Source organism: Pelecanus crispus, chromosome 9, assembly GCF_030463565.1.
Source record: "Pelecanus crispus isolate bPelCri1 chromosome 9, bPelCri1.pri, whole genome shotgun sequence".
In the NCBI taxonomy this organism is placed as follows: Eukaryota; Metazoa; Chordata; class Aves; order Pelecaniformes; family Pelecanidae; genus Pelecanus; species Pelecanus crispus.
The window spans coordinates 37,897,904-37,911,052 of NC_134651.1; the positions used below are offsets into that span (position 1 = coordinate 37,897,904).

At 52.1% G+C, this 13,149-nt stretch overlaps 1 protein-coding gene across 2 annotated transcripts in view; it reads left to right on the forward strand.

The window, feature by feature from the left end:
• Positions 1 to 9,828, forward strand: part of PTPA (protein phosphatase 2 phosphatase activator) — a 28,131-nt gene extending 18,303 nt beyond the window's left edge. The window contains exons 9-10 of one of the 2 annotated variants that reach the window (XM_075717147.1): positions 126 to 233; positions 9,369 to 9,828. In XM_075717147.1, coding sequence (XP_075573262.1) covers positions 126 to 233; positions 9,369 to 9,395 — 135 coding nt within the window. In that variant the 3' untranslated portion in view covers positions 9,396 to 9,828. Of the gene's footprint in view, positions 1 to 125; positions 234 to 5,946; positions 6,452 to 9,368 lie in introns of those variants that run through there. The other variant, XM_075717146.1, reaches the window with a different exon arrangement.
• Positions 9,829 to 13,149: the final 3,321 nt, after the last annotated feature.

Sequence of the window (13,149 nt, forward strand, 5' to 3'; positions counted from 1 at the left end):
AGTGCGTGGGTCACAGGGCTTGGTGGGAATGTTTGCTTGGAGAGAGTGTGAGCGTGAGTCACTGCTGGTGCACGAGCTTCCTGGCTGGCCTGGCTCCCTCAGCCCTGCTCTTGGGTCTTTTTCAGATGAAGACGGGCCCCTTTGCCGAGCATTCCAACCAGCTCTGGAACATCAGTGCTGTGCCCTCCTGGTCCAAGGTCAACCAGGGCCTCATCCGCATGTACAAGGCAGAGGTGAGCACCATGGGCAGGGGGAGGCTGCTTCACCACACGCCTCCTCCCTTCCACTTCACTGTGGATCAGCTCTACCCTTCTGCTGCAACTTGGGTGGGGGCCCTGTGCTGAATGTGACTTGGGAGCCCTTGGCAGTTCAGGTGCTGCTGGCTAGAAGGAGGCTCCTGCCTGCCCAGTGTTTGCCCCAAAACCAATCCCAAAACAGCCGTTCCTTGAAGACAAGACTTTTGCCATTTCTTGTCTTCCCATAGTGCAAGTTGCAGGTCTCCAAATTAGGGCCAATGTCTTGTCCTGCTTGTTCTTCTGGTCCCTGCACTGCTATTTTACCAGCTGGAGGAGAGTTCGTTTAAATTATCATCCCATGTTTCAAGAGCCCCAGAGCAGGCTGAATGCTTCCTACCAATATCCCCTCGCTACAGTCCTGTCCATGCAGTGTGCCGGACCGGTGAGGCCACAGCTACCTCCTCAGCTTGGCAGCCCTCCACCCACCGGGGCTCTGCTGGCGTTGCCCCAGCAGGCTTTCCTGACGAACCCTGACCTGGGGAACCGGGCAGTTTTGGCTCTCCCTTATCTCTCCTTCCTGCTCGAGCTAACCCTGAGCTTGAGGAAGCAGGACAGGAACCGTCACATCTGGGCCTCCGGCAGGAACAGCCGACAGGCAGCATCTCTTGCTGGGAAGGATGGGACCATGCTGGCTCTGCAGGGAGTCACCGTTGAAAGAGCAGGGATGGTGGAACAGGGATGGCGCAGCTCCCTGGTGTGCCCAGGGAGACCGGTGGGGCTTGAAGGAGTTAATCCTATACTCTGTGGTCTCTGCCATGCTCCTGTTGCTGGGACATATGGCAGAGGCTCAGCTGGCAGCTCCGCTCAGGCCCAGCGCACAAAGGGGTTAACTGTGCCGAACTCCGCACGCTCCCTCCCCCAGCCTTTCCTCTGCACTGCACATCCTGTGTTTAGGTTCCAGGCCACATACCTCTCTAATCTGTGAGGTGTCACTCCCAGGCCCGCTGGCTCCTTCCGCCCCCAGCTCAGCTTTCCTCCAGGCCTCCGAAGAAGAGAATCCGGGCTGGGGGTTGACCCCCTCCACTGGCTGCTCCTTGGAGGGGTGCCCCTGGGCTGCCCCTTCAGGACTGCCCCCCGCTCGCAGCTTCGTCATGGGGGCTGGAAATGCTGCCTGCTGGGAAACCCTGAGCTGGAGGCTCTGGTGTGAGAGCTGGGGGTCTGGAGGGTCTGGGGGGCTGTTAAAGTGAAACATGGGTCCCCTAAAATCTAGAGCCTGAGCATGGCTGCTGCTGCCTTAAGAGCGCTGCCTTGGTCCTTCCTTTCCTTTGGACCAGTTCCTTCTCACACTCCCCTGGCATCCTGTGCGCCCCATGCTGTTTGGGTGCTCCTGCCTGGTGCCGCACGTGCCCTGTGCCGTATGGTTTCTCCCACCTCGTGCACCACATACATGGCTGGAGGAGCTTGGCAGTGACATGCCCACGGTGCAGCGTGTGTGTCCATGGATGTCGCTGGGCCACCGTATGCTGGCAGATCTACCTGGCCTGCTGAGGACAGCACAGCCTGGGGATCCTCTAGAGACTGGGAGATTCTTTGGCTCTTTTAGGTGCACCCAAGACATGGTCTTTTCTGGAGGCCTCGGTCTATTTTGAATAGCAGATGACATTGTAGAAATGCCAGATCCGGTCCTGGTGGGTTTTTAGAAATGTCTAGAGATGTAGCTGTGTCAGGGGGGAGAATGCAAAAGCGGCTAGGAAGAGTAACGACGCAAATTTAGGCTAAGGTGTAGAAAACATTAAGTCAGCCAAAGCACTTAATTTTTTTTTTTTCCCCCCTCAAAGGACATGTGTGTAAATCTTAAAGCACTATTCCTAAGCACGTGGTCCCCATGCAGCAATGTCCTCTCTTGGCACTGCACAGTGCTGTGTTCACCTGGATGGGCAGAGGAGAGGGGGGACTCCTGCTGGTTCTTTGTATCTGCTCTGGGGAGTCTCCCACCCCGCTGCTGGCTCAGCTGGTTCCTGCCTGGCTTGGGAGATGAGAGGAGCATGGACATGACAGTGTGGCTGGACAGAGCTTTCAATTGTGGTGTGCTTGGCCGTGCAGCTTTTACCAACATTTGCAACTAGAGGATCTCTTTGACTGGTTTTCTGGGAAAGACACAGTGTTCAGGAATCGCTGAGGCTTCACCCTTTGAAAACTGAATCCTTCTGGGTGTTTCAGACTAAGCACCCACAGTCATTCTTGAAGATCTTGTCTGTTTGCTGCTGGCTCCTGGAGCAAGTTTCTGCTCGATGTTCCCAGATGTGTTGCCTTCACCCTTGTGGTCTTTCTCCAATTAGCCACTGCCAACATTAGCAGAAGATAAGTGAGCCAACAGCCCTCAAGTGCTGACATGGGTCTTCGTCCAGCTCAAGGCAGGCAGCTTCTGTGGCAGAGCTCAGGGTGTGTGATAGTAAAGGGAGGGAAGGTTTGGGGTTGTGGTGTTGATTTCTGTCTGATGGGCTAAGGTGAGAGCAAGATTTCCTTTTTTTTTTTCTCCTCCCTTCTCCCTGCCCCTTTGATCACCCATTGCAATTAGATCAGGTGAAATCAGACACTCGAACAGAGACTCCGGCTTCTTAACATGTCTGGGGTAGCTGAGAAGCGCTCGGTGCCACGTGGCACTGACCGTGAGTGGGTTTTGACTGGAGGCAGCAGCCGGGCAAAGGGCTCACTTGCTAGAAGCAGACCAGGAGAGATCAAATGCTTACTCGCAACCTGCTCTCACTTGGCAGGAGTAGGGCAGTCCCCAGACCTGGCTCCTTCAAAAGCACTCTGGATGCTTTGTCTCTGCTCTGTCCCTGCTATGGGATGACTTTAAACAGCCAACAGAAAGCTCAGGTGCATCCATGTGGCTGGGAGCTCTAGTCTGTATCCAGGCACTCCAGGGTGCTTGCTGCAGGGTCTGTGAATGGGCAGTAGACTGAAAACAATGTGTCTTCAGCTCTGTGTGTTTATGAAATCTCAGATGTGTCTATTTATATTATAAAATATAATGGATGAAGATGTGTTTGCTTGGAAGTGCAAGGGCTTTTCTTATTCTCTCCATCAAAAGTGAGTGAAGAAGTTGACAGAATAGAGTGTGGTTAAAGCAACAGCCTTGATGGTTTTCCCCCAAGCCTGCTTTTGAGTCTTCTGACCTTTCCTTCTCTGCTGCAGTCAGTCAGGAAATGCTTTCCATTGTAACTAATCTAGTCCCAGTTCCATCTTTAAAGGTTGGACCTGAAGCATGTTTCTACTCCCCAGCTGAGTTCCGAGCAGGCCTTCAGCGTGATCAAGATGATGGCAAGAAGAAAATAAGCCTGTCCCCTCCATTGAGCTAGTGTTGGCTAAGTTTCACCCACAAGTGCTGCAAGGAGGGTCCTGTCCCTTGGCACCTCTAATAATCCAGTAAATTTGTGCTAGTCCAGCTGGAGAGAGGAGAAGTTTCTCTGCTTGTCTCTTCTTGGGCTGGCAATGTGTTAAGTAGAATGGATACCCATTCTTCCCACTGGTGGTAAAGTCTCTTCATCCAGAGCCCAAACCGGTCCGGTCTTCTGTGGGACTCCTTGGAGCTGGTTGGGATGACATTCCTAGCTGTCAACATCTTCAATATTCATGTCTCTCTGTTCTTCCCTCATGTCACTGCTGTCCAGCACTGCTTCCTCTGAGGGTTTGTCTAAGTGGTTGTGCTGGAAGATGGCAGCAGCTCTGAGCATCCCACACATTAGGAAGCTTTGAAGGTGATGTGCCCTGATGGTCGCAGGACTTCTTTCTCCTTGGTGCCTTGCCATGGAGGCTTGTGGTTTCCTGCATGGCTGTTATTTCCCAGGAGTGGATACAGCTGTGCTGTACCTTCACCGCCTCCAAATTTGCTTTGGCTCCAGTGTGCTTGCGAGCAGTTCAGTTGTGCTGGAACCAGCTATCTGACCTATGGCTCCAAAGGGATTACCATAGGCCTGGGCTTCCGAGCACAAATCCTCCTGCTTGCCCATGATGACAGCACGAGGGCAGGCTGCCTGCCTCTGGCTGTGCCCTGCCTTGGGGTGAAGAGCTGTCTGCAGCTCACTGCTTCCTCCCCATCCCCAGAGCTGGGATCTCCACAGCTGCAGTGGGTTCACCTCAGCCCTGTGGAGGGCACAGGACTCCTTCCTATGGAGAGTTGTAACTACGACATGGCTCTTGCCTCCCTTTGGTAGGAAGGAACTGTACCTTGAAGAAATGCCTGGAGGAACGAGCCATGCATCTTGTCCCCAAGATCTGCCTGGGAGGCTGCTGGTTGCGGGCGGGAGCTGGTGTGGCCTTGACACCCTCCTGCTGCTGGGTCTGCAGCTTGTGGGGAGCTGGGCGCCTGCCTAGTGCAGAATCCCATCGACCCTGGCTCTGAGCAGATGCTGTTCGTGCCAAGGAATTGCTGGGACTAGATGGACTCCTCTTGGTTGGTAGCTGCTGTGCTTTGGTTGTATGTACTTCATGCCTCCTGGAGGATAAGACTCCCATCAGCAGACCCATGCCTCAGCTGGGTACAAAGGAAAGTCTCTCCTTCCAAGACTTGGGGCACTTGGGTTTCTTTTCTCCTCTTCATATTGTGCTGTCTAGGAAGGGAAGAACTTGCCCCTCTGCCTGCAGTGAGGAGGTGGCCACCATCTCACTAGCGATGCCCCCAAGCGCCCTGGTAGATGAGTCCCCATTGCAGCACAGTGAGGTGGCCTACAGCCCTTGTTTAGCACAACCACTCACAGCTAGCGTGGGTGACGTTAGTGGAGATGCAGCTGCAGGGTTGGCGTACACGTACTGCTGAGGCTTGTGTGTCTGGACGTGAGTCTGCTCTGTGCTCTCTGTGAGTTTTGGGCAGTCTGAGTCTGCAATGACTCAAAAAAAGAGCACTGAGTGACTCTGCTGGGCAAGTACTGGCAAACTTTGACGTGCTTATTGACCATAGTCACTGGCCTTCCTGCCCTGGCAGGATGGTGAGCAGAAGGGGCTATGCCCTCGCAGCCCAGCTCTCCCGGCGCAGAGCCTGGTCTTAGCTGGACGAAGCAGCTGTGAGCTAAGCTGCCTCACGGTGGACATGTATGACTGATCTGTGATCCACGCTCCCTCTACCCTTACTCTGCAGTGGGGGATGGGAATTTCAGGGGCAAGGGGTTGTTGGGAATAGGATCGTGTCTTAAACTATGGCAGCAAAATCACTGGTGCTTGTCTATCAAAGACCTGAGAATCCACAATGCAGTTTGGGCAGCGCCTTGCAGCTGGAGGATGGTGCCTCGAACCCGGAGCATGGGCACCATGCTGGGGAGGGAGAGCCTCTTCCCCGGGGAGTTTCTGCAGTTCTCAAAGGGTTTGTAGGGTGAAGCTCTTCAAAGAGATCAGCTTGAGCAATGAGAGGTGGTGAGAGAGAAAACTGCTGACATAAACATGCCTCTTCTGCTCATGCTCGAGGCCTGATTTTCAGCAAGCAAAAGGTTCTGGCCGAAGGGAAGGGGATGGGGTTATAAAGTTTTACTGGGCTGAGGAGCCTGAGGGGAATGGTGGTAGGGGGGAGACATGGGACTGATCCGTCTGCCTGCAGCTGAGCCGAATGGCCCCGAGCTCGCTGCCTCCTGATCCTGGAGGCAGGATGTAGCTCTGGCTGCGCGTGTAAGGTGGAAATGTCTCCTGAATTCACCCCTCTTTATCTCCCCTCCTGCAGTGCCTGGAGAAGTTTCCTGTGATCCAGCACTTTAAGTTCGGCAGCCTGCTCCCCATCCAGCCTGTGACGTCCTAAGGAGGCCATGGGAGGAGTCGAGGCAGCGGAGGCGTAGCGCAGCGCTCTTCCTCCTCCCCTCACCCCCTCATCACCTTGCCCGTTACACACAGCCCATTCATTCCTGCACATCCTCATCGGCAACCACAGATCCAAAGCAATCGCCGGCCTTGCACGGGAGATGGGACCCAGAGCGGCTCCTCCTGCACGTACCCCAGCACGGGGATGTCTCGCCAGCGACCAAGCTGGGGCTGTGCTTCTCTCTCTGCTGCACCCACGGGCAGCGTGACTGCTGTGTACGGCTCTGGGCATGTGAATGGGGTTTGGGTAGGGGCTGCCTTGCAGCAAAGGCCCTCTGCTTCCCTTTCCAGGAGGAAGCGGGTGTGGAGGGGAGGAAGGCACGTGTGTATGTGTTGGGCAGTGGTAACTGCAATTTCCCTTTTGAATTTCACTGAAGTTTCCTGTTGCTGTTTGGTATGGGAAACCACTGCAAGGGGTGAGGTGTGAGCCTGCACGTGCCTGTAGGCAGCCACCTCTGCTTGCACGGGGGGGTCTGGAATAGGTAGAGGAAGTTGTAGGGAAGGTCTGTGGGTTGCTGGAAGCCCAGGGTACCATCTCTCCCTTATTCTGGGTAAGCAAAGCCCTCTCCTTCCTCCCTCCATGTCTTCTGCAAGGTTCCCTAGGTCTTCCTTTCCCACCACTGCCTCTTCCCTTGGGTGAAGCTGGGAACCTTCTGGGTTGCGAGGGTCTGAGCTGGCTCTGGAGTCAGAGACAAGGTCCCCGGAGGGACCCAGCTCTGTGGGAACAGCTATGCAAAGACACTGCTCGAGCGGCGCTTGCTCAGGCTCCCTCTTAACGGGCACAAAACCTCACATGTTCACACGCATTCATCGCTGGGTCCAACCTGCCCTCTGCACTCCTGCTTTCCTCCTCCATTCTTTGCTGCCCCAGGGCTGGGCTGGCCTCAGTGGCACAAGGTGACCATGGTTGCTACTGCTTGGTCATAAATTGTAGAGACAGCCCCGTAGCAAAGGATTTCCCCATGAAGCAGCATGTTCCCCAGCTCTTTTAGGGAGGTATCCCCAGAGCAAAGGCAGCATGGGGGGGCAAGCATTCAGCTTTACATGCATTTATATGCCTGTGCTGGAAACAAAAAGCATAAATAGCCCAGGACAGTGGGTTATAACTGGAGAAAGCTCTTTCCCTTTGTCCTTCCCTGCTGGTGTTGCTGTGCTGGACCTCGGGCGGGGGGACCGCACGTCCAGTGCTACCAGCAGCGGTGTCTCCAAGGCAGGTGAATGAATGGGGATGTGGTCCGGATCATACCAGCAGCATCACTAGGAGGGCAGGAACGGCTGGTGCTGGGTTTGAGATGAGCTGTCATGTCCACAGGTCTTGACCAAGGTAGTCCACAACTTTGCAGCTGGAGAGAGGATCTTTTTTCTTGAGGTTCCCAGGCGGGGTGTCGGGGGGACAGGGTTCTGATCTGGTGTTTGCTGAGGGTCGGGGGCAGCAGAGATCCTTTCTCTGGCACTCCTGCAGAGCACGGAGCAGGTGGTGGGGCTGCCCCCAGCCAGCCTGCTCGGCTTTTGCTGCTGCACTGCTTTACTTTTGAGGGGGGCGGGGGGGAAGAAGCCTGCTTGTGATTTTTTTTTTTTTGTTTTTCCTCCCCACACACAGTTTTCTTTTTGCCAGAACTACTTGCTCCTTCTTGTAAAGGTTCTCGCAGGCACTCAGGGGAGGGAGAGCAAGAAAAGGGTCTAAATTAAAGAGGCAGTGAAACGCAGGTGTCCGCAGAGCTGAAGCAGAGCTTTCTAGCACTGCTACTGTCCTGTCTGCTCCTGGCTCAGCCCTGGGCAGGACAGGGCAAGGATCTTTTCACCTGCCTGAAACAACTGTATAAACTTGCATTTTAAATGAAAATGGAAGACTGGAGTTAAGTCTTGTTTTATTCCTAAATGGGATGTGTGTTTTGTCTTGGCTTTCCAAATGGATCTGCTTCTGGAGTGGTGCTGAAGACCTGTGTGCTTGCTGGGACTTGATGCATTCATCTCTGGTGGAGCAGTTTAGCAGCCAGTGCCTGGAGCGGAAAACCCAGGTGTCTCCACCTGTGCCTCCTCGTGTTGCTGTGTGGCTTTTGGCAAGCATCACCATGCTTCGAATGGCTGTGCAGCATCTGGCCGGCAATGGCTGAGCTAAAGCCCGTGGTTTCCCAAAATTGCCCAAGGGTTGGGAACACATCTCTCCTGGTCATCTTATGGAAATGGGGCTTCCATGCAAAAGGATGGGTGGAAACGTCAGTATCCATGCATGGAAGGGACACCAAGAATGTGAAATACAGCACCAAAAAAGGGTGGGGAGGTGCTTCCTTCCCCTGCAGCTGCAGCCACTGCTCCCTGGGGACAGTGTCCCTGGGCTTGGGACCTGCCGAGGAGGTGGGAAGAAGCTCACCTAGAGCTCTGTTTCTTGCGTGCCTGAGTCTGCACATCTGTCCTGCTAGGGATTTTTGGACTTCAAGCAGCTAATTCTTAGTTTGAGTCTTGTCAGCCTGCCTGGGATGTGCCCCATCGTGTGGCAGTCAGCTGCTTGCCTTCTTCTGGCTCCCGCCGGTGTCCGTCACTGGGTCTCGGGGCTCTGCTCCTCTCCCGGTGGGTCCACGCACGTAGCAGCACCCAGGGCTGCTCGCTGTCTGAAGCAGCATTCCCCCACCTCCTCCCAGACTGTGGTTTTCATTAAAGTCTCTGTGTTTTGCACCGGTGACTGTGTTGGTCTCTCTCGGACTGGGGTTTGCTCCTGCTTTGGGAGCAGAGCCAGCAAAGCCGATGGCTGGAGCCTTTGGCACAGGGAAGAGGCTTTGTGGAGGCACTTGTCGTGTTGGTGGTTGATCTCTTGCTTGCACCAAAATTGACTCGTTATTTAACTGCATGAAGCAAGTATATCCAGTCTGTCTTTGTATCCTTCCTAGGTGTCTTTCTGTCGTATAGTATGGTTTATTTATTTATTTAACTTCTTTGCCTGTGTCCACCCCCCCTCTCTCCCAGCTTGGATTTGGCAGGTAGGTGATGTGTGAAGCCTATTCCCAGGCCAGCAAATACCTCTTGAAGATCAGAGACTCTCACAACCAAAGGATGTTTGAGCCTTGTTTCTGAGGCAGGGTGAGAACTGGAACCTTTTTCTTCAGATGTTTTTCCTGTCCTGCTGTAGGGGGCTGACTCAGGACTTCCAGTATCAGTTTAGCTCAGCAGCTTTGTTGGATTTATATAGAAAATTATACCTGGGCCTTCTCATGAGCGGTTGGAGCTAGTGTAGATGTGCTTAGCAAATGCTAGTTTTCTTGTCACTGGGTTATGTCTTCTCCGTCAACGCAGGCCAACTGTGTGAGTGCATGTTGCTAAAAGTGGCAGCAGCGTGGAGGGATGGATGGTGAGCAGAAATGTCATCTTGGATCACAGATGTTTTCTTTGAAGGCACTTGAATTCATCTTGAACATGTCCCTTGGTGAACATGACGCGCAGTGAAGAGGAAGCAGACGTAGTGTGGGTTTTTTACCATCTTCCCGCTCAGCCCACTGACCAAGCCAGGTTTTTTTAAATTCAGTTTTTAGAACTGGATCCTTTGGGGTTGCAATACGTAGGCCAGTTCGTGTTTCTGTTAACAGCTGTTGCCTTTACATGGGGTGCGTTTCGCAAATCGCCGTGAACCCTCCCCTGTCTTTTTCTTCGCAGCCCTCCTTTATAAATGATCCTTCATGGCAGCCAGTAATAAATGAAGTAAGAGTTAAGAGAAGCAGCCTCATTCAGTGATAGTAGTAAAAGAATAAAAAATAGAACTGTTTTGTGCTATTGTTGCTGTATTAACTCGTCCCTCGTGTGCGGCTCAGTTCCATTACGTAGTCCTGGGTTCCTGCTATTAAATAAACAAAGAAGTCCCCACTGCAGCACCAGCATTTGTTGAGCAGCAAAATCTGAGCTGGCAGTTTCCAGGACAAAGACGTACTTCGTACCCCAAGGAACTGGTGTTGAACCTGTAAGAGCTCTGGACACCGCGCTGCATCCCTGCAACTGTGTTGACTTACTTCCTGAGAGAGGGAAGGAGGCAGAAATAGGTGGGAGAAGGTGAAATTGGTGGTTAACAGTAACTGCTAACATAAACTGAACTCTCCCGCTGCCAACGTGCTGGTGGGAACCTTCTACGGTTGAGAAACTCATGGGGATCTCATCGCTGCTTCAACAAGGACTCTCCTGGCTCAGATGTAGAATTTAACAGGGCTTTTGGAGGTCGTTTCATGCTCTAATAACCAAGAGGAGAGATCTTAATCCTTTAACGTTTCTTCCCCTTCAGTGTATGAGCACTCTTCCCATTGACATTGGGGCAAACTCCTTGAGCATCCTGGGGACAGACGCACCTTCCTCTGGGCTGATCTTGTAAAAATTGTGCCAAACTTCAAACTAGGATGAGCCAAATTGAAAAAGGGCTGCCTCCACATCAGATTTAGCGAGGGCTAAACCATGACGGAGATCTTCAGCTTGGAGATGTGCTCATTCTGAAGAGCACAAGGCTGTGAGCAGGCTTTGGAGGTTAGAAAAGGCTTTTGAGGGGGTGGAGTGGGTGCTTCTGCTTGCTATAAAAAGCCTGGGCTTGGGAATATCTACATCGGCTGGCTCTACGCAGGGCATAAATTCAGTTGTCGCTAAAACTGGAACGAGTCACTCCCCGTGTTCCCAGTTGCAACTGTAACACAGATAATAAATAACATTGAAATCCCTCATCAGAATTTGGGCTCCTTAATGCTCGGTGCATGCAAACCCATGGAAACAGGAGTGGGATCCTGCGGGAACAGCGCTGCGGGGCCCTGATCCAATGGGCACCGAGGTGTGTTTAAGTCCTCCTGAATGCATACTTGCTTCCTTTTATAAAAATAGATTAAGGATGTGCTCAAGGATTTGCTGAGCCTATAAATGGAGGAAGGAGAGAAAGCAGAGGAGCAGTTCCTTATCAGTTCTTCTGTTTCTAAGACACCTGGCAGAGATAAACCCAAGCAGACTGCACTGCACAAGTCAAGGTACCCAAATTACCTATCTTGACATGAATTCCTCCCAGTTTTATGTGTGGAAACATTTTTTTTTTGGAGATGGTGAGGTCTCCGTTGCTGGACCCCAGCGTGGCCTCTTCAGGTACGTGGAGTTAGAGGTACCCCAGCACTGCGCTTCTACAGCCTTCGTGTAGGCACACCACTTTGGATTTCAGCTAGAAGTGGTAATGCTGCTAAAGGAAATGTGTGTTGTACTATTGCGAAAAGAGCAAAGCATTCCAATATTGCTAAGAGTCGATATGTCCTATAATAGCTACGAACTATATAAAATTGACTGGTATTGGTGGTTAGAAAGAAATTCCAGCTAGATTGTAAGATACTGGAGCGTATTCTTTTATTGGGTACTAGCTGATCACTGAAAGCGACTGCTCTGCAAAGGGTCTTACTTTTCCATGTTCAGAGCATATACCTTTAAAAATACTAGTTTAGGTATTACATATCCCCTTTGAAAAAAATCCCTTGTAGGCAAGAATAAAACTTACAAAAAGACTGTTACAGAGATCATCAGCTCTCTATTAGGCAGCTTGGAATATGCTCCACTAGCACCAGAGTTTAGTCTTCTCCAAATTACTGTAGAGGATTTGACTGTATCTTGCTGATCCATCCACATTTTAATTTCCTCTGCACGGATACATATTGCAGGATGCTGGAAATCCCCAAGCCCACTGGAGCTGCAACACTGGATGTTTCATCCTGTAACACCAATAAAATGTTAATGCATACTAATAGCAACAGCAAAGGGGTTTATGGAGCGAGCTTGGAAGTATTTTATAATTGCCAGGGTATCTGTGTCACAGAGAATTTGGGGTTAGAGTCATCAAGTATTGCGCTTTGTCAACACAGGAAAAGAAAACCCCTCAAATGTACCTCAAACCTACTATTTTTTATAATTAAAGGGGGAAGATAGGAGATGAGTCCCTGGGGAGAGAGTCAAACATAAATTGCATATACATGAGAGAGCTGCCCACTGTTTTGGATGGATTCAGAAGATGTGGGTTCAGTTGCCTACTCTACCGCAGACCCCCACTGTAACCTTAACTAAGGACACCACCTCGGTTTCCCACCTGGAGACCAAGAATAAAAGCACTGTCCTGCTTTATAAATCCAGTAAATCTGGGCATGAGGTGACATAAATACATCAGTAACATGAAATCCAGGGAGCTGGGGCATGGGTTGGCTTCTCTGCACATTGCACTGCCCGGCTGGAGCATCTCACAACTTCCAGCAGCTCCTCACGTTTCTGCTCAGCCCAGCCTGGTGGTGTGGTCCTGTTTACTGCAACCTAAGATACAAAAAAGAAAAAAAAAGATAAATTTGAAATTGGGGTCAGAGGGACCAGGTTTCCTCCATCTTGCCGTGTTTCCACGTGCTGCTCTTGCTGGAGCTGCCAGCTTTCGGTTACGCCCCTCATTCTGCCTGTCCTGAACACGCATCTCTGAGATGCTCCAGTTGGTTTTGGAGGACTGTGGGACAAATAAAGTAGCAGCGAGGCTGTGGAGATCGTGCCCCGTTAGAGGCACCACGCCAGGAACCGCTGATCCACCCCGGCTGGCAGTCGGCTCCACCGTTTCTCACGCTGGACCGGAGCACGTGGTCTCGGTGGTTCATGGGCAGAACGGGGAAGAGCCGGGATGACCACAGTGCTGCTTGTTTTAATAGACATGCTCCAAAACCTGGGGATTTTCCAGAGTCAACAGATCCCAAGCCAAGGTATAAGCCAGAGGCATTGCCTAACCCGGCAGGCAACGGAGGGCCAAGCTGAAGAAGCTCTGCATGTAAATGCTCCTTAAACAACGTTAGGCTGAGTTAATCCAGCAGTAGCTCCAGAGGGACAAACGGAAGGCTCAGTCCTCCCCCTTATCTCTTCTTGTCACTGAGCTGGAGGACTGAGCCCAGCGCGCAGCGCCGCGGAGCCTGGGATGTTCGCGTCCTGGCTTTTTGGGCTTTTTAACCATGTTCTTGCCTTCTGGTTCATACGGGAGCGGAAGAGCCGGGCTGTTCGTAGTGCTGCAGGGACCACAAGCATGGCCTTTACTGGGGGAAGACTGGTGATGGAG